Source organism: Prionailurus viverrinus, chromosome A3 (genome assembly GCF_022837055.1).
Source record: "Prionailurus viverrinus isolate Anna chromosome A3, UM_Priviv_1.0, whole genome shotgun sequence".
NCBI lineage: Eukaryota > Metazoa > Chordata > Mammalia > Carnivora > Felidae > Prionailurus > Prionailurus viverrinus.
In genome coordinates, this window is record NC_062563.1 from 69,882,715 (window position 1) to 69,910,671 (window position 27,957).

The window sequence follows — 27,957 nt, forward strand, 5'->3', positions numbered from 1 at the left end:
AGAGTAAAAATATGAACTAGACACTCAGTCAACCTTCTGCTTAGAGAACTCTGGGTCTTTATGTTAATCAGAAGTTCAACAAATTCTCTTCAGTGTCCACAATTACCTCCTCCACTAGAATTGCCCATTATCGTACTTGCACCTATCACATTCACTAACTGACTCCCATTAAGAGTCTGCTTACATCCTGGGGCGCCTGGGTGGTGCAGTCGGTTAGGCGTCCGACTTCAGCCAGGTCACGATCTCGCCGTCCGGGAGTTCGAGCCCCGCGTCAGGCTCTGGGCTGATGGCTCAGAGCCTGGAGCCTGTTTCCGATTCTGTGTGTCCCTCTCTCTCTGCCCCTCCCCCGTTCATGCTCTGTCTCTCTCTGTCTCAAAAATAAATAAACGTTAAAAAAAAAAAAAGAAATACCTGAAAAAGGGTGTAAGCAGACTCTTTTTTTTTTCAACGTTTATTTATTTTTGGGAGAGAGACAGAGCATGAACGGGGGAGGGGCAGAGAGAGAGGGAGACACAGAATCGGAAACAGGCTCCAGGCTCTGAGCCGTCAGCACAGAGCCCAACATGGGGCTCGAACTCACGGACCGTGAGATCATGACCTGAGCCGAAGTCGGACACTTAACCGACCGAGCCACCCAGGAGTCCCAGGTATTTCTTATTTAGGTGAAGTTATATCACTTTGAATTCTTTATGATGCTCTGGGAACCACTAACAATTTATCAATTTTTTTAAAAATTTTATTGAAGTTTCTAATGGAACACTTCGTTCTGCTAGTATCATGTCTCTAGGTTTGATATTTCCCTCTTTTATGGGCAAGAGAGATTACAATCCATGTTTGATTGCTTCATTTCCTATCAAAGATTATCTACCATATCTGTATGGCATTGAGTAGATGTAATTCACTGACTTTAATAAACACTTAGTCAATGTAGAAGACAAGGAGGGTGACCCCAAAATTCCATGAGATATATTCCTGTTTAAAAGTTCTACTAACATACTCTATTGAGCTATTTATTTTTCTGACTTTTCATTATCAGTTGGGTTTTCTCTCTCAGATTAACCAACCTTTCAGGCCACCTGATACCTTTTCCCTAATGTAACACAAAACTCCTACATTCCTAATATTTATCTGGGTCCCTCTGTGTTGTCTTCATGGGACTTGGAATAAAGGAGAACACGTGGATACTCATGCTGTTTGTTGAGTCATGAGTCCTTGTTCTCTGACCCAAAAGTCTTCTGTCTTCTGCCAGCATCCATGAAACAGTAATAAGTTAACCTATTAGATTGTAAGTAGGCTGAAATCAAACCACAGATATAAGAGTCCTGAATTGTACTGATGAGTGAATTGAGCTTGCTTAAAGTCATTTTGCCATAGAAACTGAGGACTTAGGTCCCTGATCTATTAACTAAAGCTCTAAGTATTATACCCGGATGCCACTGATCCTGCATGAGACGTACTGAAGGTACTGGATGTGTTAACTTCCCCTACATCTTGAACAAAATAAAACATCCATTGACTACTAACTATATTCCTAGTATTAAAGGATAGTATGGGTTTCATCTGAGATGGGATACTATTTTTGAAACGACTTATTTTTTTCTCCATATTTCCTTTTTCTCCAGTCTTTGCTCTCACTTAAACATAAAGCCATTGTGTTTTAGTTATCTCAGAGAAAGGAAAAGAATCAGAAACCAAAGATATCAAATTATCTTCCTGCATTTCTGCAAATTACCTTTTTGCATAAGTCAAGACTCTTAAAAGAATGAAATAGAATATATAGCCAACTACAAGAGAAGAATAAAGCTTTCCTACCTCTCATGTAAACACACAGGAGAGAAAACTAGAGAAGAAATGTGCACACAGTCAATGAATACCAAAAAGAGGACACAGGGCTCTAATTTGAGGGCTGAGCTCCAGTGGAGGTAAAAACTTCAGGTAAATTTACCGAATTCTATTGATTTGTGTGTAGTTCCATAAGAGAACCGAGAAGTAAAAGTGGAATTCTTGGGAAAAACATAACTGCATGGTAGATTTAGACATGCTAAGAACTTAGGCAGCCTCACAGAATTTACCATATTCCAACTGTGGTATGGGAGCGACACAATTCCCAGAGTTTCATAGAAATAAACAGAAAAAGACTGACATTAATTGGTCATGCACACAAGAATGAAGATGCTGGCAATTCAGTGGACATCGGAGCTATAAGGATACAATACCCAAGACCAGCTCCTGTGTAATCTCTATCTTCCAAAAGATCAACAGTGGAAGTCCCCCACCCAAATAATTTAGACATAATCTCAGGGAAGTAAGGGGGAAAATTGCCTGAGATTACATTTTCACTAACTCAAAGGATCAGAACTCAAACTGGAAACCAAGGTGAGTTATAGAAAAATAGAGAGTTACCTTTCATATACATCTGAAATTCTGAGGAGAGATTTAAACTGTTACATGTCAAATATCAATGCAAGGACATGCTCCCTATGTTCATTTGTTGAACTAAATTTGTTAGAACATTTCAGCTCTCCTCCAGGCCTATTGAATGCAGTGTTCGAGAACAGAGGGGATAGTTAGATGAAGATCTCTTAGCATTGCTGCAGGCCTTTTGGAAGTAGAATTTACACTGAAAGTTATGTATAAGACACTACATGTTTGCTAACCTACCTTCCTCTTTCTTTTTTAAAAAATTTTTTTTTTCTCAACGTTTATTTATTTTTGGGACAGAGAGAGACAGAGCATGAACGGGGGAGGGGCAGAGAGAGAGGGAGACACAGAATCGGAAACAGGCTCCAGGCTCTGAGCCATCAGCCCAGAGACTGACGCGGGGCTCGAACTCCCGGACCGCGAGATCGTGACCTGGCTGAAGTCGGACGCTTAACCGACTGCGCCACCCAGGCGCCCCCTACTTTCCTCTTTCTGATGGCACCCTCCTGGAAGGGACAGACTGTGTCTCTATTTGTTTTACATTCTCCCAAAGTGGCCTACAAGCACAGTGGACACTCGACACATATTGTCAGCCATCTGATGGACTGAGGTCATAGTGGAAAAGAATCAAGAAAGAAAGAATGCTAAGGCAACACATGGAGAGAGAGCTAATTCTAAAATGCACTTACTTCCTTTCCCCGCTTCCTGCCACTATCCTATTTTTTTTTTCTGTTGGCAAACATATGTGCCTGAACAACTTTTCAGAGATTACTGCAGAGAAGTAGAAATCTTCCCCTTGTGTTATTAAAGAGCAGAAAGTATCGATTCAAGCAGTGCAGGATATAAGCCTCAAACATATACTAAGGTGGATAAGTAGGGAATACATTCTCATTTTCATTACTGAAGCTGCACTTAGCACCACCACTTCATACTGTCTTTATAACCTCTTCATATAGTAGATAGTGGTCTAACATCCCCTGGTGGGTTGCCCTATGAAGAGAACAAAAGAAACCCTTAAGTGGCCTGAGCCCCATATAGCATTAACACTTCATCAAAGATGCAGCTTTTCCTTTTGATCCTTGAGGTGATGGAAGTTAAAATGACCCATTAGCATTAATGGGATCTTGCAGGCAAATTCCTGTGCACGGGAAGGAGGATATGCTTTTTAATGACCCTGTGTGTGAACAAGAGCCAGGATGGACATCTAATAAGAGTCAGGTTCATACAGACTTGAAGCCAGCCTGTTACCCCTTCTTCAAGCTATGAAGGGTTGATTTTTATTCATATCCTTTAAGTAGGCCATGCATGCAACTGACAAGCCAATGATGGAATTGGGGCATTTTTAGCAGAAGATGCTGAGAACATGTATAAAGCCCAATAACCTCAAGCATTTAGAGAGTATTTTTTCTCCAAAAAAATCTCAAACTACATTCTGTTTCTGTCTCTGTCTCTCAAAGGTGTTATCTATGGAATGATGTAAGGTGATATCACAAATATCCATATTCTAGTAGTTGGGCAGTAATGAGTAGGGAATAGTGCACAGGCTTTTTACTTTATCTGGCTATAAACCTTGGCTCAGCCACTTACTGGTTGTCTTAGTGAAGGCACATTAAGTTACATAACTTCCTTAAGAGTCAGATTCTTCATATGTGAAGTGGGTTAATAATGCCTATCCTGCAAGACTGTGAGGATTACAGAGAAAGTATGCAAGCACTGGGTACAGCATGCACTCAGCGCACAACAACTACTGGTGTGACTGTTGGTATGCCTGGCAAGGACACATCTATGGTGTATCTCATTCTATGTTGATTGTAGTAAGAGATACAGAATGAGAAGTCTAGGCTGTCTCCTTGTTTCTAGTATAACTAGAATGACAAGGTGTCAAATTCACGTCTTACTTTACTAGATTTGCAGTCATGTGTGTACTTGGAGTGTGCCTTGCACTGTGCTATAAGAAGCTCCAGAGGCTCCTTTGACATATTCAGTTACAAACCCAGCAGCACTGAACCTGGTTACAGAAAGAGGACAATTACTTGATAAATATCTTCTAATTTGATATAAACAGATTAAGAAACAGAAGAATTCTGTGATGTCCCAGGGCCAGGTCAAAAGAGTCAAGCTAAATGTGCCTTATACAATCAGAAAAATAAAAGGCTTTTATGGACTTGGATTGTAAGGTGGAGCATCATGGAAGAGTTTAGACCCAAAGAAAGGATAGGCTACATTACTCTGTAATAACATAAATGTTGTGCCAGGCATGGGGAACAGCACAGATAAACCATGAAGACAAATTAAATACAGCAGTGAAGAAAGCATACAAGAGTTGGCTGGAAGGCAGTAGTTTCTAAAGGGGCCATGATAAATAATGTTGACTAAGTAAAGTCAAAGTCTTCTGAGTAACACAATAGAATTTATGACTACTGGTTTCCAAAAAGAAAAAAAAAAGACAACGAGAAATCCAAAAATATAAGTCATGCAGGCTAGGGGACACAACAGAATTTGAAGCAGTGATAATTTGGACAAAAGAGAGGGAATTACATTTAACACTAAACAGGAGGAATCTGAGTAGGAGTGTCCATAGCGATATGACTATAGGAGCTGGGGTCTTAGGGAAGAGTTGCTGAGTCTGGAAGGTGCAGCTTGGGAGCCATCAACCAAAAAAGCAGGTAAATGAAGTGGTATAAGACTTTTTTCTTCTTTTAAAACACGGAGCATACGGCAATTAGAGCAAGGACTCCAAGCTCTGCCTTACAGCAGCAGAATGCAAGTGTCAAGGTATAATTAGTTCTTTGACTCAGCTTTCCTGTTTATTCATATGTATTTTTTTTGTGCTTCTTAAACATTTTACTTTCATTTTAATTAAAATAAGCATACATTAAGAACAAGTGCTTTATAGATTTGGATGGCTAAAACTCTAGGGAAACTTAAGAAGGCTCTCACAATTTCTTATAATTGGCATTTGGCGGGCAAAAAAAAAAAAGGTTGAATATCCACCGCCTTTCTTTCCTACTGGCTGGACTGGAGAAAGTATAATTCTGGAGGCTTTGCTCTGGATAGGACCTTGGACAGCAAATTGGAACACAAGTCTAACTTTGTTCTGAATTCTTGTGACTAGCTGGCAGAAAAAGTGCCATCAGATTGGGCTAGTTTCTGAGAGTTATTCTGCAGGAAAAGTACCTTCTCTTATCCCAGGGAACAACTGAACTCTGCCCCCAAATTTGTATCATTATCATTAATTTGTATCAAATTAATCTTTTGTTGTACATCCACAAATGAACCTCCTCAGGTCAGATCTTGACCATATACCTTAATGCAGACACATTAAATCTAGACCTCTTTGTATATATTAGGTGTGCCCTCTTAGAAGAAAAATCATCTTCAATACCTTGGGAACAAACATTCATTTATTTACTTTATTTTATTTTTTTCTGGGGAGAAAGCTGAAGTCACAATTTCCTCTGACTGCTTAAATAAATTATGTTAAATTACTGAAAGCAGAAGCACAGAAGCTAACACATTTAAAACTCAAGAGTAGACAAATGGAAACCTTTATAACAAACCACACATGGGATTAAACAATAAACACTGTCCAAGACCACATCTAAGATCAGAGCACACTCAGTGTTCAATATTAAAGTCAAAGTTGGCAATTCAAGTAGATGTTTTGCTCTGAGATACAAGATCTGTGTCTTCCATAGGTCTCTTAAAAATGTCAGGTTAATTTTAGAAACTCTTTGCGGAGGAGATGCTCACTGGTCACCAGTTTGATTTATTAGTTATCCATTAACTTCTCTACACCTTAGTCTTTCTTGGTATATATAAGGCTAAGTGCTAAAACCACCTGGTTTTAGTTCTGTAGTAAATACCTATCAACTCTTATCTTGAGGCTTATTCCGGCATTCTAAGTTCAGCCTAAAACCAAGCCATCATCTTTCCCCTGCACTGGGAAACTACTTCTAGACTTTTCTGTTTCATAGCAATCCCATTTCTCATCTCTCTGATACCCAAATTGAAATTTCAAAATCATCTTTTAACTCTATTCTCTATCTCACACCTTACATTTAAATTATTGATAAGAACTCATGACTCAGCTGTATCAATACTTCTGACATTTGCCAATTTCCTTTTCTGTAATTTCCTTTTCCAGTTCTTGTCTATCTTTCCCCTTGTACACCTTTCATGCAAGAGCCTGTTATCTGGTGTACCTGCATCCATCCTTCCTCTTCATCAACACCAGATCAGTCTCCCTACTGTGTTTGGTCTCTTCAATACCTCCCTCCACTTCTAAATAAAGCCAGAGGCTTAGCAGTATTCAAGTGTCCATGGCATTGTGAACCTCTTTTCTGACAATTACTATATTTATTTCCCAGTTCTTTGTGTGAATATCTTACCTTACTATTACTTTATAAATTCCTTAAAAAATGATCATGAGCTTTATTTACATTCTCATATTCACTTAGTAGTCACTCAAAAATTATTTGTTGACTCATTGGATGAATAGATGGATTGGTGGGTTTGTATTCACTAAGTAATCACTTGAAGAATAAAGACATAGTGAAGGTTTTATGAGAGTATAACAGCCATATTTGTCCTTTGTTTCCTCTACTTGAGAAATAATAAAGTCAACTGTGGGGAATTTTTCTTCTACTGACTCCTTTCTTGAACACAGAAGTGAAGCCATCCAACTCATTAAGAGAAGCCAATGCAGTGGCATTTGTTTTCTCCATTCTAATAGAGTAATCCACGACCAATTTTAAGTGACATATATTGAATTTATTTGTAGAGAGAGGCAGACAAATATAGAAGTAGAGAAACAGCTTAGGGTATCAATGTGTGGCTATGAGAACCCCCTCGTGAGTCTTTTGCAGCTAGAGTAAGTGCAAAAAGCTTTGTGGGGCATTAAACTCTAGCCCACCCTGGCACTCTGCCTTATTCTGTCTCTGGCCATTCTGTTATTCTCTGTGTTGCTTTGTAAAAACATATAGCCTCCATAGGAGCACTTCACGTTGTGGACACTTTACACTATTTCTCCAGATTCTTCCTCTCTGTCACCGAGTTCTCAGCCCAGAAAGGCATGTGTCTACTGTTTGTGGGTTATCACTCAAGAACTCTAGGATTAGTTTTTCTGGTTTGTTGCTATAATCTCAGCTACTTGCCAGCCAAAGGTATTCCTGATCCTACAGCAGCCTCCCACATCCAACAGTATACTGCTTTTGCTAAAAAGATTTTCAGTTTTACAAAAATCACTGAGACAACTGAACTTAAATGTGCAGAGCCCTGTCCAGGTGAGAGAGAGCCTCCTCAAAGCTTTGAGTCCTTGGTAATCAGTGTTAAGCATTGCCATGGTCACAACCAGAAAAGATGGCATTCATTTTATAATATAACAATGGGGATTGATGTTGGTGTAGCATCCTAAACTTTACTGAGCATTTGTGCATATATAATTTCATTTGATTTTTGTTGAGCTACAAAAGGAATAACGGTTATTTTGGAGACATGCCCCAAATGAAGATGCTATGGTTCAAGGCCATAATGCCAGAAAATGGCAGGGTCGAACCCCAAGCATAGGTCCCCTGAAACCCTGACAATTTCCACTTAATCTGTACTGGTTTACACACTGTACACTCCAAGCGGCAAGTAGCCAATTTGGATAGCTCCATTACTACAAAATACAAGAAGTTTTATAGTATGTTTGCCAGTGAAGAAAAGTAATGGTAATAAATGTTGGTCTGAGTCAATGCAAACGAACATAAATTCCCAGGACATTGGGAGACTCAACTGTATACTGAGTAATCTCATGAAGAAAAAACCAATTTGCTTCCACAGACATAAATATTAGGTATCAAAATTCTGAAGAGGGGGTAGAATTCTTAAGCCTCCACAATTTGGTTTTTAGATATGGCAGCTATTTTTCAATTGTCTCCTACGAAGAGATGAGTAGGACACTTGCATTCATCGATGGCCCAACCTAATACTTGTATATGAACAGGTTGGAGGACTCTGATAAAGTTAACATTCAGACCTTAATGTTTTCCTGTGGTGAGCCTGGAGTGTTCATATTGACATTATGTTCATAAATAGGACAGATAATGCTTTCGACATTCTGAAGTTCCTGCCTCTATCTGATGTTTTCAAAATAAACTTGTCCAAAACATGAAAAAAATTTAAAGTATGATTATAAAACTTACAACACGAAGGCAGATTCTGTTTGTGTGTTTGGCCAACAGACTGTGAGGGAAAGCTGGTGGGCATGTTAAATGGGAAATAATAAAATGAAATTGCTACGGAGGTGTGTATAGTAATCCATCTTCTTTTAAACCCACACTATGCCAGTGACACCATGGCAGATGGGGTACGAGTTCAGGCATATAAATTCATGCCAAGCTAACTTCGTCTCCTGGCTTCGTAAATTTGCCTGTAGGTGAAAACAGAGTTCAGATAGTATCATTCTTTATCCTCTTTCTCCTCTGATTGACAGCCAGTGTAGATACCTTAGACATCCTTTAGCATCAGACAATTCTGTCACCATTTTGTGTTTCAATTTTTAACTAACGTGTGATGCTCTCTAGGACTGCACACGGCTTGCAGAGGCTCTCCATCTCAAAAATACTGTTACACTTTAAACATGCACAGAGCCTCAGTTTGGGTGCTTTGCTATCCCCTATTCTAATTGATCCTCCTACCAGTTCTTCACAATAGGTAGGAAGTTATTATTAACCCCACCTGCAGGTAAGCAAAGCACCCTTCTGAAAAGGGAAGTTAAGCGCCCAAAGGCAATACAACCAGTACAAGGAGAATTACACTGGCATTAAACCCTCCAGCTCCCAGGCTACCTCTTCTCCCACTATGCTACACTGCCTCCTATTTTTTGCTTAAAACCTTCTCAGTGACAGGAATAGAATAGGTGGAGGAGTTTAGAAGTGACTGTTCCTGAAATTAAGAGACTTATAACTAAGGGACCAGTAAGAGGACCTATATAAATCTGTTATCTTTCCTAAGATGTTGAGTAGTTCTATATAACAATTTGGCTTCCTTTATTTTTTTTTCTTCAAAATAGCTTTCCTTAACTCAAAGAAATTTTCTTTTCTTATTTCAAAATAAAAGAACATTTATTTTGGGTGGGGAAGATCGAGTGCTATACAGGGTAAGTACAGAAAAACAGCTCTTTCCTATAATAATGGCCTGTTTAATGCAGGTAAAAAAAAAAAAATGGCACCTGTTCTCAAGTAAGAGATACAGAATAAAGAGGGTAAAGCCACCAGTGGTTTTTGGATATCTTGGAAGGACAAAATGATTCAAAGTGCACAAAAAACTTTATGGACATTGCCAAAAGTCTTCTATAGTACATGAGCTTCATAAAGTCAGATGAAACTCATTTTTTCGTTAAGTACCTGAATATTTCTATAATTTTTTTTCAAAGGAGGAGTTCCTTCTGTGCCTGAAAGATGGAACATTCTCAATCAAGCCATCAAATCCCATTGGGATATTAGAATTCCCTAGGGCATGTCTCCAAATAATTTTTTCCCAATATTTAAATTCTTCTTAACGAGAAATGCAAATATTTGAACAGAAATGATCAAAAAGGGGAAGAAGGAGGTGTGGGCAACCTTTCCTAAAGGCTTAGACACTGGAGGGCTTTAATAATAGAATGGAATGCTGGGGCACCTGGGTGGTTCAGTCAGTTAAGCATCTGACTTTGATTCAGGTCATGATCTTGTGGTTCGTGGGTTCAAGCTGCATGTTGGGCTCTGTGCTGACAGCTCAGAGCAAGGAGCCTGCTTCAGATTCTGTGTCTCCCTGTCTTTCTGGTCCTCCCCTCTGCTCTCTCTCTTTCTCTCTCTCAAAATAAACATTAATTTTTTTTAAAGTAGTATCTTTCACTCCAGACATTCAGAAGAAATTCCTTTTAATGTGCTGGCAAATATACATAGTAGTATTTAAATCCTTCTATAGATCTGGGTTCAAATTCTATTTCTAGGCCACTCACATAGCCTTTCTGATCTCCATTTTCTCATCTGTAATATGGAAACACTAACATCTCACTCATCTAACTGTAAAGATTAAGAGGCCACACTTATGAAAATGAGTATCAAAATTCAAGTCCTAGCTGAGGTGCCAACACAATACATATGATAATGTGAGGGGGAGGGGATGGGGGGAAAAGTTACAAACAGAGAGGGAAGGAGGCAAACCCTAAGAGATTCTTAAATAGAGAGAACAAACTAAGGGTTGAAGGGGGGTGGGGGAGAGGGGAAAGTGGGTGATGGGCATTGAGGAGGGCACTTGTTGGGATGAGCACTGGGTGTTGTATGGAAACCAATCTGACAATAAATTATATTTAAAAAAAAGATAATGTGAGCCTGAGACAGATGGCCATTACAAAGGAATGATAAAATACTGATTCTCAATCCTTGAATCCCTCAGTTATACCAAGGACAAAATAATAATAATAATAATAATAATAATAATGAAGGAGAAGAAGTAGCAGTCAGAATTTGGAACGAAAGACGTCTGAGATTGTGCTGTAGTAAGCACTAGTGGCCCCCAAAGGGGGACTATATTCTAGCCCCAAGCTAGACAGAAGGCTTTCAGTTCTCCTAAAGAATCTGCTTTGAGTTTCCCACAGTTGAGGTGATACAGGACTGGTACCTGCAATATTAAGAAAGCTCTAAACAGCCTGTGGCGGCAGGGTAGAAATGAGAGCAGTGGGAATGGGCTGTACTTCCAGGGCTGAGGAGTAAAGGAAGCATGAAAACTCCTCATGCGCGGTTGTGGGCCCCATGTGTAATGAGAGCAAGCCAGGCAGGGCTGCCTGGAGACAGAATGGACCCCGGGAGTAAGAGCTTGTGTGGAATGAACAGAAGGCATGACCGCTCCACAGGGGTTAAGGCCAGGAGGTTCTGGAAGAGGGGCCCTGGATGAACCCAGGAAAGCAGTGCTAACGGAGTGAATAAGACATGTGCACCAGGCCAGTTCAAACTTCAGCTGATGTCCCTAGTCAACAAGCTGTGAGAAGATAACAGTGGGAAGGGACAGAGCTGAACATGCCCCCTGTCCTGCTTGTGACTGGCCAAAGCAGGTGGCAGCCCCTATTTTCAGTTTTGATTAATAACTTAGATTGGCCACTTTTAAAAACTTTGAGTTAAAATTATGTTTTATAGTGTAAAATGATTATAGAATTGTCTTAACAGTGAGCCCAAACATTTCTTCTAAGCCCGTATATACACAATACAAGACATTTTGAAGTGATGGCTTGAGGTAAAAGATAATATGTAGCTTGATTGTATTTGAACATGATGCTTATTAAATTTAATGATTTCACATTTAAGCCCTTAACAAAGTGTCTGACACATAGGTACTCAATAAATGACATTATTTATTAAGTTACTAATTATGATGATGATGACACTAATGAAGGCAGTTTATTATGATGCATCTCTGAACAGAGAACAAAGACAGATGCCAGGCCAGTAGACAGTGTCTCTTGCAACAACACTCAGTTTTGCATATAACTCTGTTGTTGTCCATGATTCAAACACGTGTCTGAGCAGAAGTACAGATAATTGTATCCCAGACCATCAAGTTTCTCAAAAATAGACAGAACCATGCGTGTCAAATTTATAAATGCCAAAGGTCTACTGTGTGAGAGATAACAGTACATTAGTACACGACCTTAAAGTGCTCGGAGAAGTCTTTTTATAGTCCTGAAGCTTCCAAGGGGAACCAGTGGCAGGAAATCAAAGCAGTGTGCTTGATGGAGGGGGGTGGCAGGTCGGGGCAGGGGAGGGAGGGGAGCCTCATGCAGCCTGTCTAAGAATGCTAATAAGCAAACTATAAGAAAGCTGGAAAAAGTGGCCTAAATATTGCCAACGCCTGTCACATCCAGGTGGACCTTACGAATCCTCTCCTTGCAAACCCTTGAGCTTCAAAGAACATTTTGGCTGATCTTGAGCACTATGATAAGAACTGAGATCTCATAAGTGGAGTATTTATAATAGTGCATGGCATATGATAAGCTCTCAGAAACAGGTTAAAATAATTATTATAGCTATTTAATATCACTATAATTATTATTTAGGTGAGATGTTTAATCTCTCCAAACCTTACCTTAGTTTCATCATCTGTTACATGGAGCCAAGTACAGCGACCTCACCAGTTTGTCATGAAAAGTAAAGAGATAATCTACTAAGATAAATCTCTTAGCTAATGCTTAGCAAAGGGTACAAGATGATTGAGAGAATAGTGAGGTACCTTGCCTAAGGACACACATAAAATAAATAGTAGGGATGCTATTTCACCTAAGTCGGTCTGATCCCAAAGCCTGGGTCCTTAATTACAAAGCTATATTGCTTCTTGTTTATCCTCAAGAAAAACCACAATAATTAATTGTGAAGGTCAAGAAAGGGCCCCTTTTAAGAGCAGAAACAGAAAACCACATTACTGTGGCATTAACAAGAAAGGCTGATTGACCTAATGCAGTTCCAAAGTAATAATGGAAGTACCTTCCTGTGTGTGAAAATACTGGGCCAACAGCAGCATGATGCCATTAAAAAATGTGCTTTCCTACAAGAGTAAAGATGGCAGAATTGGCTCTGAAGCATCTTTACAGTAGTGGGGGATAACTTTGTACTAAGCCCACCTAACTTTCCAGTCTATTCCAATTTTGAACCATGGCTCAAGAGGAATTGTTCAGGATCAAGGGGAGAAACTAGCTTTCCTTTGGGTCACAGAAAAAGATGGCTAGATCTGCATTATTACTAAACCCTAACTAAATAGAACAACCACTGAAAATAACAGTGATATTTACTTTTGAGATCTATGATGAACACATGTAATATTACCTACAAGCCAGCCATGGCCTCTCTGTCCTTTATAGATCTAGAGGAGCCTGATTTAAATCTTTCCAATTCCACAGAGGATAAAAATCTAGCATTCTCATTCCTTTGTGTTTCCTCAAGATCTAGTGAGCCTGTGACTTCTGCTTCTGCCTTTTGTATCCCATGTGCTGTTCTGACCCCAGATCAACATAGTCTCTCTCCACCCACAGAATAATTTTGTGCACCCAAGCATTTATAAATTTAGTCATCTGAACATTTTGGTGCCATGCAATGCCCTGTTATCTACCATCTTGATGGCTGTAGTCCCCACCCCTAACCCCTGCTCCAGAGCAAGGCAGACACACCAACTTGATTTTTGCATAGCAGATTACAGATCACCTTTAAAAACTACAGGGTGACCTACACCCACAGGGTGACCCTGCCTCCTACTCTCCCCCCATTCTGGTCATAGGAAGCACATATGTTCCAATCAACCTTACTCTCTAAGAATTTGGCGCTATGGCTCCTAAACTCAAGTGAGTCTCTCATCAGTATTTGAATGCCAAAGGTGAAAATCCAGGTCTGGGGAGTCCCTTTTCCAATGCCTATGAAAACATGGAAAGCCAGTGCACAGAGAGGGAGAATAACAACGCCAACGCCTTGTTGGAAAGTTACGAGAAGGCATCTCACAGCCCCTGTGGAGACCATGAGAGTGAAGATGCTGGCTTGGTGCTGACAGGTTTCCCAAATGGGGCTCTCATGAAGTCTAGCTTTAAACTTCCTCTTTCTTGTCCTTGGGTTCCTTGAATGATACACTTTGACTAACTTTCCTTTTTTTTCACTGAATTAGTGAATGGATTTATGTTGTGTGTTTTTTTTTTTTAATTTACCTCCAAAGACCTTTGTTGAAGTCTCCCTTCAGAAAAAAAAAAAAGAAAAAGAAAAAAGAAAAAGAAAGAAAGAAAGAAAGAAAGAAAGAAAGAAAAAAGAAAAGAGGTTGGCTCACGAAAACTCTAAAGACTCAAGTACTTCATCAGTGACAAAGATGTTGCCAAGCTTATTCAACTTTTAAGAAGACATCTCAGCTTCATCCCTGGCCTGGGATATACTGGAGATATACTGGATAATACTGGAGAGAGACAAGTATTGAAGGCCTAGCTACAATGAGGCTGAGGTCTTGTGAGCATTATCTGATCCCTAAGAACCCACCACACCACCTATAGGCACTTTCTCCTCTACAGCATAAATGTCACCAGCTGTAGAGCTTGTCTAATTGCTGTCCTGTTGGGACATGATAAACTGGCACCTTGTCCAAAAGGCATTTTTGAACTGGATTCAGATTTCCAGGAGCCCATGCTTTGCCATGGGAGGACTGAGGAAGGCTATTTCTCCTGGAAAATGACCTCCTCACAGTTATTCCAAGCACACAAGCCAAGGCCTGTGGCTGTTAGAGCTCAGTCAGTGTCAGGGGTGAGCAAAAACCAGCATCAGGACTTCAAGCACCTATATCACCTGCCCCAAAGCAACTACAGGTTGGAAGGGTTAGGGTGTCTAAGGTTGCACCAGAAATAAAAAGCAAATAGGTGATCCCTACACCACCAGTCTCCATCTTGTGTGATGGCCAACCACATGAAGAGTGTTTTCCAATAAGTCCAAAGAAGTTATCAGATTTCTTTTCAGCATGTTGCTCAAGGCTTTCGCTTGCAGTCAACTGAGTTGCTATGAACAATAAAACTCATCTTCCCTGGCCTGTTGTAAAAAGTGTTAAACTGGGAATTAGAAGACCAGATCTAGAAACACTAATTATCTGTATGGTGGTGCTGGCACTTCTCCCCTGAGCACACTTCTCTCATCTGTAAAAGAAACGAGTCAGACCAGATTGTCTCTAAGATTACTTTGAGCTCTAAGTTCCTATGATCCTAATGGTGAGAAGATAAACTTCAGATAATAGATGTAGAGGGAAGAGAAAAACCTAAACAGAAAATCTATGCCCAATGTAGATGGGGTACCAAAACAGGTACAATGGGTTGAGGAATACAAAAGAAAGAAGACAGGGAATTGTTGACAGGGAATACAGAACTTTAATTCTGTTCACTTATGGAAGCTGGCCCAAGGATTCTAGGGAAGAAAATGGAGGGACTTCCACACTCAAGGTCAGACAGCAGGTCCAAGACAGCTGGGCATGGAGGGGGGAGACGTCCCACTGTAAGTGGGGGTGAGACTGAAACAATGACAAAGGCCTTGCAGGAAAGGGATCAGATTGAGACTGATTTTTGCCATGCCTGATTTCTGCCAAGCCTGATTTCAGGGGAGAGGTCAGGAGACAATCACTTCACATGTCTAATGGTCTTTTCATTCTCCTGTGGGAAATGGAGTAATAGAAATGTCAAGTCTTACTTTTACATACTCGGAGACCGACTATCTCTGTTCTGTACTGTGATGATTGCCTTCAAAGTGGTCTCTTTCCCCCAGCTGGAGCCCATCCTCTGCCTCCAAGCCAAAGGAATGACTGTAAAATGCACCATGAACTACGCTCACCTGCTTAAAACCCCTAAATTCCCTGCTCCTCAACTCTGGCATGACACTCGGGCCCTTCTGAATAAGCAAATCACCTACCTTCCTCCTAAGAAGCTCAGAGAGCCTTCCAGCCCATGACTTCTTCCCAGGGATCATCTTTGAAATTCAGGTTTTATGCCAATTCAAATCTAGCTCTGTGTTTACAGCTACTTGGCCTGAAGAAGGGAGCCTGACCAAAACAGCAGGGCAAAAGTCAATGAACTTGTTTTCTAGAAAGGTCACTCACTGTATGAGATCCCATCTTTTGGAATTTGAAAGTGAGATGAAGAGAGAGGGATAGACAAGGTGGTAATGCACACAGGAACAAAAGCAATAGGTTGAAGCTATGAGGCAGAAGTCAAGAATAGGAGAAGCCAGGGAGCAGAGACAGAAAATATCTAAGTGGGAGTAGACCCAGTAGAGAAAGGATCGGTGGGAGAGCATGGAATTGGGGAGCGGTGGATATTCATGTCCAAGGGAACATCCAGGAGGGTTGCTCTTGAGATTCCAGTATGATTATCAGAACAAAGTTCTTATTCTCTATGCTGCCTCATTGTTCAGCAGTTGAAAGGATTTCTTGTCTCTCTTCCTAATGGATCCTTAAAATAATCTCCCATTAACTAAAGTAATGTGACTAAATCTCTGCTCCTTTTAAATAAATTAAAAAAAGAGAGAGAGTTCTAATAAAGACAGATTAACCAACAGGACAACAGGAGCTTGCCTCCAGTTTCAGCGCTATCTCCTACTTTAAGGCTAAGCTCAAAGTTGGACTCTTCTCTAAAAGTTTCTTTTCAAGTACATTATCAGGGCAAGGCAAGCCAGCAATCAGATGTCATATGGGCTGAACGTACAAAGCCCGGGTATGTTTAAATATGATCAGGACTTGGGAATAAAATTGGATCACTAAAGAACGGAAGTGATGATATGTCAAATGGCAACATTAAAGGGTAGAGAAGGGGGGGCATGTGTTATATTCAGGATTGCAGAGGGTAGGTAGCTGAGTGAGAGAGACTGGTGTGTGATCAAGATGAAAAGAACAAGAATACTATTCATCTTCAATCTTTGCTTAGAGAATGAATATATTTGAAAGGAAAGCCCTGGTTGGGTTGTCTGTGATTATGGAAACTTTTAGTGGCTTGGTAGCAGAATAAACAATAGCAGGTGGCTGCGTTCAAAGTAAGATTTAAAGAAGAATATCAAGAAGGTTAAAAAATAATGGTCAAAAGGAGGGAAGAGACAAGACTGGAAGACAGAGGGAAAGCTTGCTCAAAGCCCTGGGGTGGAAGGAGCGGGGGGGGGGGGGTGGGGGGGTGGGGGAGGGCGGGGCAAGGAATCAGAGTGTGAGTGGAAGAACAAAGGGCTGACTCTGCCTGGGCTGACCTAGATGGGGTCTATAGGTGAATTATTCACTTGTAAGTAGTTTGCTAAGTGGCCACCTGAGGGCACTGTATTCACTCCACCTTGAATTTTTTTTTCCCCCTATCAAGTAAATTATCCTCAATTTGCTCAAGAATAAATTTAATGCCTTATAGAAGGGTACCCATGGAAGATGGGGGCCAAAGACAGTCCTTCCTCCCTATCTTTGTTCTTGAACTAGATTAATGAATGAACAAGGCTGACCTTAATTCAAATACCCGGGTTAACCATAAGGATGATATAAAATAAATCATTTAAATCTATTTAGTGTTTAGTAGAAAGTCAATAAATATTAGCTCCTTCCCATATACGTACATACGCAAACATACAAATATGCCGAAGATAGAACATACAGAGGAATTACACAAACCGTTTATCTCTCTAAAGGGGGCAGGACTCAGAAGTCCCACAATGAACCTGCAGCTGTGCTAGGAAATCAATGCAGAGAGCAAATTTATGCTGCTCTTTTCATTGCATGTTGCAGCTTGTACATAATAGCCAGAGGGAATAGAATACAAACAGCTGGGAAATAAAGATGAAAGCAAAACTGTATCAGCAGGGAGAGACACAGAACCCCCTGAGAACTCAGCAGTGTCACGAAAGATAATTTGAACAAGGTCACCTGCACGGAATTCCTCTTCCCAGAAAAAGATCATTAGACTCCCGCCCATTGCTGACCATCTCCATCTGAGTCAAGATGGGGAATGGGATAAAGAGTCCCTAGCTTGCAAATTTATACATTAAATTTCTGTCTATATAAATAAGAGTTGTGGATAAAAGCATCATTATTATCAGTGCCCAAAATATTATTATTAGATGGTTGAAAACAAAGAATTTGTGCTTCCTCACAGCAAGAGGACTCTTGAGGTTTTCCCCCAACCTCAGTCCCATAAGGCAGGTTTTGCGGCCTGATGCTGCCCTCTAGTGTCTTTTTATGGTATGGTAACGCGAGAAATAAAAACTTCCAAGAGCCCTGAAGCAATCAACACCTCTTTGACCCAGGCCTGATAAAGCAAAACAAAACAAAAGTAAAAATCCTAAAGTAAAAACAAAACCAGGATTTGTACTAAACTCAAAAATGAGTTAAATTTTGCTTCAACGTAGACACTGCATTCTTTGAGGGTTCTGAAAAAATGGTATCAAGATTAGTGAGTGCTCTTCAAAAATAAAGACACTTGCCATTTCCTACACTTTACTGTCGAATGGTTACTGCTTCAGTCTGTCTGAGGCATGATCCAGAAACTTGCATTTCGTGAACCCTGTCACATGGTTCTAATGTGGAGCTGGTTGAACTCACTTTGAGAAGAACTAAAGATTATGGCAGTGACTTTAAGCGGAGTATAGAATAAATATGATAATTTTCTTACAATTCTGTAAGGGCAAAATATACATGAAATAAAAATCATCAACAAAAATAGGTCACCCTTCATTTTTCCTGTATTTAGAATGTCTGAATTCTACATGACTAGCATGCTAAGAAAAACAATGCTGTTCAATTCAGAGTGAAGAGTTCATGCGGATGGTCTCCTAATCAATCAGCCCACCTCCAATTCCAGTGGGCATCCAGGTGGAGAAGAGAAAATGCCTAGTTGTTTTACTCATTCTTCAACAATACCTTCCTCTAAAGCTCTTCCTGGTGCCACCAGATTAGTTTTAATGGCCTGATATGGCTGTAGGCATCCTGTTCTTCTCTGTCCTGTAAATGCCCCACGTCAAACTTCCCTATGGAACAGAAAGCTTTCCATTATAGGAACACTTTCTTCCTCTTCAAAACTGCCCTCTCCCTTCTTTGCACAGAGGAAATGTTCTGTCAATATTTCTCATCTGACCAATGCCTCTCACCACGCATACCAAAAGGTGGTAATGACAGAAGCTAGGAAATGTGTCATTATATGACCAAGCTCTCTTTTTAAGCCCCTTCTAGTCAGTGGCACACATGGCAAGAGAGCTTCCTTGGGGTTATCGTTGCCATTGGATCACACATTCAATTTACAAGCCCACAGCTTTGGCCTTTAATTTTTATGTTTTAATTTCCGGGACTTGCTTTCACTTTTTGGCATAGTCTGATAAATGTGTAAACACATAGGAACTTCACAAAGTAAAGGGGTGTAGTCATTGGTATAGAATCTCTATTCACCTGGGGAATTCACTTCAAATTTAAATAATGGGGTATTTTAAAGGCAAATGCACTCAATCAGAATTCAATAGTTAGTATCTTAATGTAATATAAAATGCTATTTTCAATTCATAGTTTTATTTTTTGTATTGTGGCTAAAGCCTTTCTTACATTCAGAATCATGAAACATTCAATGTTTTAATAAAAATAGGTCCTGATGGTTAGTTAGATTTGTAAAGGTCCCCTCCAACACCAGAAAGAATCCTATACCACAGCCTTCTATTACCCTCACTTCCATTTTTAATGAGCATTAAACAAATATTTACCTCAGGAAACTGTCCTAATTGTCCAATAAGATATAGCACATTGCCTTGCACTACTTCTCTATACCCCAAATGTTTATGTAGGTCTGTGCATGTCATATACTTCAATCAGCCATGAACTGCTTCTTTTCCAGCCACTTTAGCATCCCACACAGTTTCTACCGACAGCCATTTATGCTAACTGAAGTCTCCCTCTCCACAAACAGGATGCCATTTTGGTTTAGCTTTGGTGGCTGGCATGGCCAGCACACTGAATGTCACAATCTCTTCCTTTCCCTTGACAATTACCACCTGAACCCACTGTGTAAAACAGGAGTACTCATTAAATAGGAAAATATGGAAAACTCATTCCATTCACTTTAGTCAGAGAGAAGAAAGATAAAGAGCTTTAGCCTGTTAAACAGCATTTCCTTTGAATCTCATTTTCCTTTCTGAGCTAAGCTATTAGATGTGTGGACACAAACAGGATCGCTTTGAAGTTAACAAGAGGCCCACTCTGAAAGAAGGAAGACAGCCATTATCACACATTTTATGCGTTGGATAAATATATTCCTGGGATTGTAAATATATTCTGCAATTACAGGACATGAAATACTTTTCTTTCTTCTTTCTCCCTATTTGGAAAGACCATTTTTCTCTAGAAAGGGTTCTGTTGGATTTTCTCTTTCCAGTTCTCTAACTTCCCCATGTATTTACCTTGTGAGTCAAAGGAAAAGAACCCATCAATATAAATGAACAGCTCTTGTCAAGCAAAAATGTGACTCCAGGGCTTTGGGATGCATCAGGGTAGAGGGGCAATGCAGGGCGCTTGCGTCAGAAATGGGGCGGGGGGGGGAGTATATTTACTCTACTGTGGCTGTTGTTTCATCCCTGGGCAAGCCATTCAAAGCTCAGATTTCCTACATTCATAATAAAATGCTAATAATACCTCATCCAGTGCTTGTTGCAGTATTAACAAGATGGCATGTATGGATATATTCTTAGTGAATAACAAAGGCCCACTCAAATAGAAACTTCTGTTATTTTTTTCTGTTACTGACATGTTTTCTAAGCATTTGTCTTGCTCACTTGAGAAAGCGAGTATCGATAGGGAAGGACAAAGTCTGTTAAACTTTTTTAGCAGCTGGTGAAAGAAACATTCCTATTAGTGTGTGCCTGTGTGTGTATGTGCGTATGTGTGTGCATACGGGTAGGACGGGGCAAATTCACTGTTGGAGACACAAGGGTGTAAGCCAGGCTCAGACCCCTGTTGGTCAGAGGGTGTGTAAGTCTAGGAACTCTCACCAATGAAAGAAAACTAATAAGTTCTAGAAGAAACTCCTTAGGAATCTAGTTACTTGACCCTAAATCCATTAAAAACTGTAGGGACTAAAGAAACTTGCAAACAACCTACTTGTCTTTATAATACCAAGACTAAGAACATGTTTTCTCTTTAAATTTTAATCATGCATGCATTCTTAGAGATTGCATTTTTTGAGCTATCAAATATACATATGTTTCTGCCACATTAAAAGGGAGCACAAGCTTGTATGTTGTATTATTAATTATGTGTTGGAAATAAAACTCTGATCACTCTTGGCAAACAGTAGATACACACACTCCAAAACAAAGGATTCGTCCCGTGAGTGGAGACCATGTGGGTTCGTGCCTGTTACTCCGACGCAGTGTGAACTTACTTTTAAGGTCCAAGTTCCTGGCTCCCGCAGTGATTTGTGTTGTGATTTTCGTGTCAATTTTGACAGTGTGGAGATTGCTGGTGTCCCTTGATATCATCACATTGTGCCACTGATTGTCATTGAGAGGTTTATTTGAGCTCCCTTTGATAAGGTTAGCACCATTTCCCAAATCAAACACATAATGTAAGTACCTGGGAAAAAAGCGAAGGTGAGGAAATGTCATCACTTTTTGAATTTTTGATGGAGTCAAACTGGATATTACAAATGGAGATCTTTTTTTTTAATGTGGTTCCATTCTTGTTAGAAATCTGAGTGAGCTGTACATAGGCTCAGCTAACAAGAAGGTAAGAAACACTACTGTTTTAGCAAGGAGGATTATTCATTGTCTGCATGAAAATAGTCAACATTATTTTCAAAATCATGGTCTACATCTCACTTTATGACACGGGAAGGTCAATTACCTTTCGCTACTCATTCTCTATTTCCACCTACACCCCATCTTTTGCCAGTTTCTTGTACATGCTTTTCCTTTATCTTAAATGCCTGTTTCTTAGATGGGAAATGTACACTCACCCTTCAAGACTCAGCTCTGATATCCACCCCCTCCCTCATACATTTTCTTGATTTCCTAAAAGACTGTCCTGACCTTAGCACATGATCATCTGAGGCAACTTTTCATAATGCTTTTCTGCGATGTTTATGTGTTCACCTACATTCCGTAGGGTTGCATGTTACATGTGTGGCTGAAGTTTGGTAGAATCTTAGATGTGCACAGAAGTGGTATATATATAGTGCCGGGTATACTCTCTTGCCCATTGTAGATATGCTATAATGTTCACTGATTGAATGAATGAATACTCAAATCAGTTAAAACACATCATATTTTCCTCACCATTTCAAGGAAATTTCACAAAAATCTTTCCTTCTGAATTCTTCAAGGAATTCTGATATAGAATAAAATTTGAGTTAAATGGATTTTATGAAATTGAAGTTATCTGATTACTTATTTTAGGTGTTTAATTAGCACAAATTTTTATACATTTGTAGAAATGCTTTTGTAGAATTACAGTGTGCATAGTAAGGAAACCCACATTTGAAGCATAAGATTCATGGAATGCCTATCATAATTAGAACTCAATGTTATTTGTACCTCATGTATGAAAGTGTAGGTATAGAAGACTTACTGATTTCCTATTAACTTTACAAGATATCCAAGAAGTGATTTGAACAAATATATTTAAGCCATTCTTCCACAGTCTTGCCCGCTACCTTAGAAACGAACACATCTGTTTAATGTATATTTTTGGTTATCAAGGTCAATTTTGCAAATTTTTATTTATTTGTCATTGAACTCACATATACTCACCCTTTAACTAATTCGACCACAATAAAGTCATTTCCATCCCCACTATTATATAGTATTAGTCCATCTAGGGATGTTGTCTTGAACTGGAAAAAAAGATGCATAGAAGTGTAGGCTTGCAATGTAGCTAAGGCAACATAACTTGATTTGGTCTTGAAGGTGACAGGGTCTGCTATGATGTTCCTGAAGCCAAATCTGGCATTGAGCTCACAGTAATCTATGTCACCATTTTTACACAAGTCAATGTATGCCATTCCATTAAATGTCAGGCTTTGCAGGTGTCCAATGAAGTTGGAGGGGACAGAAGACAGATACCGACGTTCCGTGATGATGCCAGTCTCTATGTTATGAAACTCCAGCCTCGTGTGATCGCCTGCCATTTGACCTGAAAGGTCAATAATAATAATGTATTATTATTTTTCTGTATCTGAAAGAAACTCCCAACTTTAGACTTCCATGGCGATATCACATTTTAAAATACAAGGATCCAAATACCTTTTGACATTCAGTTACATATGGTAAAAACATAGCAACGATATTAAAGGGTAAGGCTGGATACTTAATAAAAGTTTCTTAGGTCAGGTTTTAATCTTTGTCCAAATCGTAGCCTTAACAAAAATCACCTTCATTAGGCAAAATTATAGAATTTTTTTAAAGTAGAGGAAAGAAATAAAGGAAGCAAGAAATAAAGAAAGAATGGGAAAGAGGGCAGGAGAGAGAAAGGAAAAGAAAAAGGAAGGAAGGACTGAAGAAAGGAAGGGAGGGAGGAAAAAGGGAAGAAAGAAGAAAGGAAGGAAGGAAGGAAGGAAGGAAGGAAGAAAATATAGATGGAAGAAAAGGAGAGGGAAGAATTAAGGGCAATGACTGTCCTAAATTGTTCCATCCAACATTGATACATCCCAGCTTCATGGTTACATGTTTTTCTTAAAGAAATGCTCTTAAAGGAAAAAAAAATTACTCTATATTTTCCTATACCCAATAGAAAAAATGAAGGGCTGCTGACTATTCTTTCAACAATGAACCATAAAAATGTGTTCAAAATTAAATATGCACTTTTCACCTCCTCTTTTCTGTGCTGAACAATTCCCACAGTCTTCACTAGAACTAGCCTCCTGGCCACTCTAGAGTTTCTGTTGATCTCTTCTGGACCCACGCCATTTTCCTTGCACTTATGTTTTGGATACCTAAACTGGGCACACTCTACCAAATCAAGGCATGCCCAATTTTGAGACTATTTTGAGACTGATTTGAGTAAAATCAGCCCTGAAATACAATCTTTTTTAAACACCCTAGAGTCAGATTTGGTTGCAGATTTATTTATTGATTGACTTTTCAGTTCAGTCTCCATGCTTCTCCATTCCACTAAATTCTTCTGTCAATCCCATGAAAACCCAACCCAATCCCGTCTTTACCTCTAGAGTGATAACTGTACCTACCTACATACCACTGAAGGGAAGATAAATAAACAAAGATGCGAACTTGTTTTCCAGTGTACAACATAAAGTACTCTTAGCATTGCTAGTAATTCTCTCCTAGCATCTTGCTCTTGTCCAATTAAATTGTCATTTGCTTTCTTCTAAAACTCGAAAAGGTCATTCAAATTGCAATCAAGTTCTTCCAGGTGCTAGATTCACTACTCAATTTGGCATAATTGGAAAATTTATCGAGCTTACCATATCCTGTCATCCATGATATTAATGAAAATATTAATTAGAGCTAATCCCAGGATCAGCCCCTGAGAAAATGCACTGAACCTTCTTCCCGGGTGTAATGAAGATTGAACAACCATCTATGTGGCCCTCCTTCAACCAACTTGACAGATTTTCATGGCTTCAATCAAGACAGTAAAATATTGGCTGGCATTTTGAGGAAATGCCAGTAAGTGAAATATAAAAGGCATATTTTTTTCTTGTGCAAGAAAAACTTCTACATACATAATTGATTTTGATGCTTATAAACTCACTGGTGTAAAAAATTCTCCCGTGAGCTGTACTTAATTCTGCTTAATTTCTACACCTTTTTACTAGTTCTTGATCCTGGTAACAGCATTCTTGCCATACCCTTGACATGCTCTCTTTTTGGACTTTTTTTTTTCCTGATTCTATCTCTACAAACTTTTTTTAAATATAAAATATACCACTGTAAACATCTCGTTTCCTTCCTCCTCCCCACTATGCCTACTGCTCATCTTCTGGATGCAAAAATATCATTAAATCCTTAGCATTACTGGTTTCTAGTATGACATCATTTCTCTCTCCTTCTTTAGTGTTTTGTTCAATGACCTCAATGCTTTTCCTTGGGAAACTACTTACTTGGTAGCAAATAAAATGAGTCTTAAATAATTTTCAAATATCACACCAGAAACATTGAATTAATAAGCTATACAAAGGAAGACTATAAAAAGCTAAAAAAAAATCACCTGGATTTTCATAGTTCCTTGTGTTGATTTTTTAATCTTTTTCATTATATTAAAATGGGAGCCCTAGCTCAATGAACCCACCTCAACCCTGAAACTGTCATGTTTCTTCTTCAAAGTTCCATTAATGAACCAACAGGTAGTAAGGAAATAACCTGCTCCCCCCCCTAAAAAATACAAATCCTTACAACTAAATATTATCCCAAACTGTCATGTTCTTGATAGCTCTGAAATAGGGAAGCACATTTTGTTTCAAAGGACTGAGAAGTTCAGTGATAAAAATAACAAGTAATGTGGGGCGCCTGGGTGGCGCAGTCGGTTAAGCGTCCGACTTCAGCCAGGTCACGATCTCGCGGTCTGTGAGTTCGAGCCCCGCGTCGGGCTCTGGGCTGATGGCTCAGAGCCTGGAACCTGTTTCCGATTCTGTGTCTCCCTCTCTCTCTGCCCCTCCCCCGTTCATGCTCTGTCTCTCTCTGTCCCAAAAATAAATAAACGTTGAAAAAAAAAAATTAAAATAAAAAAATAACAAGTAATGTCTGTTTTCTTTTCTCAAAGGGTTAGAATATGTATGCAGAGCATAAATAATAAAAAGGTAGTAAAACAGTTTGGGAGCAACTGTGGCCCAGTTATAAGAAAAGTCATTATGGCCCATGTTCAAGAGTCTATTCTTTCTTTAATAAGCGCATATAAATCGCATTGACAGTAATGGCAGATATGCTTGCTGGCGGGGGAGAATTAGCACCTAAAAGCCATTATCCACTGCCTTAGAAGACATTAACTGCTGCCTTCTAAACATTCTTTTTTTTCCCCTCAGAATTTATTCCAGAGTTTAATCCTCTGGCAGTAATGTAGTCATCTCTACTATTATACATATATATTGATTATGAAAAAATAAAGGACATTGAAGGAGAAAGATGTTTTTTTAAGTTTCCAAGGATTTAAATATATAGCATCTTTTCCAGAGACTGAGTGAAAAGAAAGTCTGGAATTAGCAAAATGCCTCTGATCAAAGGATATGGATACACCGGATTGGCAATAATCTCCAATGAGAGACAACCTCCTGGATAGTGTGTTTGCACAGGTATCTTATGATGCACATCCAATCTTTATATACAAACACATAACAATATCAGCTAGTTTATGCTTAATGTTGCTCGGAGTCAAGTTAACTTTCTTGTTCAGAGTCAAGAGTTAAATTTCTGCTACAGAACAAAATAACACCCAGCCCCATATCAGCTTGTTAGTTCACTTAAAGTTCTGGAGTGTGTGCTATATATGTCAGGTCCTGTATTAGGTAATAAAGAAGCAGTATCATTTTACAAAACTCATGGTTTATTGGGGAAAGGCAGACAAAAAGAGGTAAGGAAATAATGAAATATATGATGACAAAATAACAACAAAAAACTTCTATGAATTTCATAAACAGGATATTGAGTTGTTAAGTATGGGATGGGGGGCCTGAGCTGATATTTAAGTTAAATTTGAAAGATTAAAAGAAGGGATGCCTGGGTGTCTCAGTCAGTTAAATGTCTGACTTTGGCTCAGGTCAGGATCTCATGGTTCATGGGATGGAGCCCCTCATCAGGCTCTGTGCTGACAGCTCGGAGCCTGGAGCCTGTTTTGGATTCTGTGTCTCCCTCTCTCTCTCTCTCTCTCTCTCTCTCTGCCTTTCCCCTGCTTATGCTTTGGTTCTCTCAAAAATAAATAAACATTTAAAAACATTAAGAAGAGAGAGAGAGAGAGAGAGAGAGAGAGAGAGCCCTGCTAAGAACTGGAGAAGCAGAATGGGGAGTTGGAGTCCAGGAAGGGAAACAGGTGCCAAGGGCATTCAGGTGAAAAAGAGCAAGCCATTGTGGCTGGGGAATCAGGAGTACATGAGATGAGGGGCTCACCTGAGACGGGAAGGAGAGTCACAGGCCAGATACAACACACAATGCCTCCTGATTATATTCTGTAGGCATTGAAGGGTTATAGGCAGGCAGATGCCGTGAGTCAGTGCCTGAACGTGTGTGTTCAATCTCTCTGATGTAGGTATAGTAAACTGGAGACCATTTGAAGTAGGGTGGTTATAGCAAAAATGGAAAAAATAAAAAAAGGTGTATGAAATGAGATAATTTTGCAGATGTAATTTGCAGGACTTACCAATAATGTGTAGATGATAGAGAGGAGGGAAATTGTAAGCAGAAAGAGTTAGGGGATCCCCAGAAAAAGAAAAATGACACATAGCTTTCATGACACAAGAGAAGTCATTTTAGCAACCCCCACCCCAGCCAGCTGTTTTCCATGGCCTATGCCTTACCAATTCTACTTTCCCAAACACACTTCTGGCAGAACTTCCAGGGCGATGCCAGAATTACAAAGAAATGCAAAAACCTCAGGAGTTAAGGATTTCAAGGGAACAAATGGAATGCAAAAATTAAGTTACTACCAGGCCTGGAAGTGGACTAAACATATCTGAGACAAAAAAATCAGTGGCAAAAACTCCCAGTGCTATTTCAAAGACCCTGCATTCCTTACCAGAGATAAAAGCCCAAGACTTCAACCAGTTTATACTGATCTTAGAACAAGCCCATATTCCGTTCCCCTTGTCTAACAGTTACCTCAGCTTCATTATAATGTTATAGTCTCCATCCAAGGGGAAGCACAAGCTTCATTACCATAACTTACGAGGCGTGTATAGGCGTGCTTTCTAAGTATGCCTGAGCAAGCCTTTACCTGCCATGCCAAAGCTCTCCTTTCCGAATATTTATCCTAACCCTAAAAGGAAAGGAATACCTTTCACTCTGTTAAAGGAGTCTCAGTTTTGGAAGTTATTCCCTGTGATCTCCATGTTTGCTGCAAACAAAGTTTTTT

At 39.5% G+C, this 27,957-nt stretch overlaps 1 protein-coding gene across 19 annotated transcripts in view; it reads right to left on the reverse strand.

Moving 5' to 3' along the window:
* The window catches only part of NRXN1 (neurexin 1), a 1,136,768-nt gene that overhangs the window by 559,432 nt on the left and 549,379 nt on the right, over positions 1 to 27,957 (reverse strand). For all 19 annotated transcript variants that reach the window (XM_047854354.1, XM_047854351.1, XM_047854348.1 and 16 more), the window contains 2 exons: positions 22,692 to 23,073; positions 21,326 to 21,516 (listed from right to left, as the gene is read on the reverse strand). In XM_047854354.1, coding sequence (XP_047710310.1) covers positions 21,326 to 21,516; positions 22,692 to 23,073 — 573 coding nt within the window. The remainder of the gene's footprint in view (positions 1 to 21,325; positions 21,517 to 22,691; positions 23,074 to 27,957) is intronic.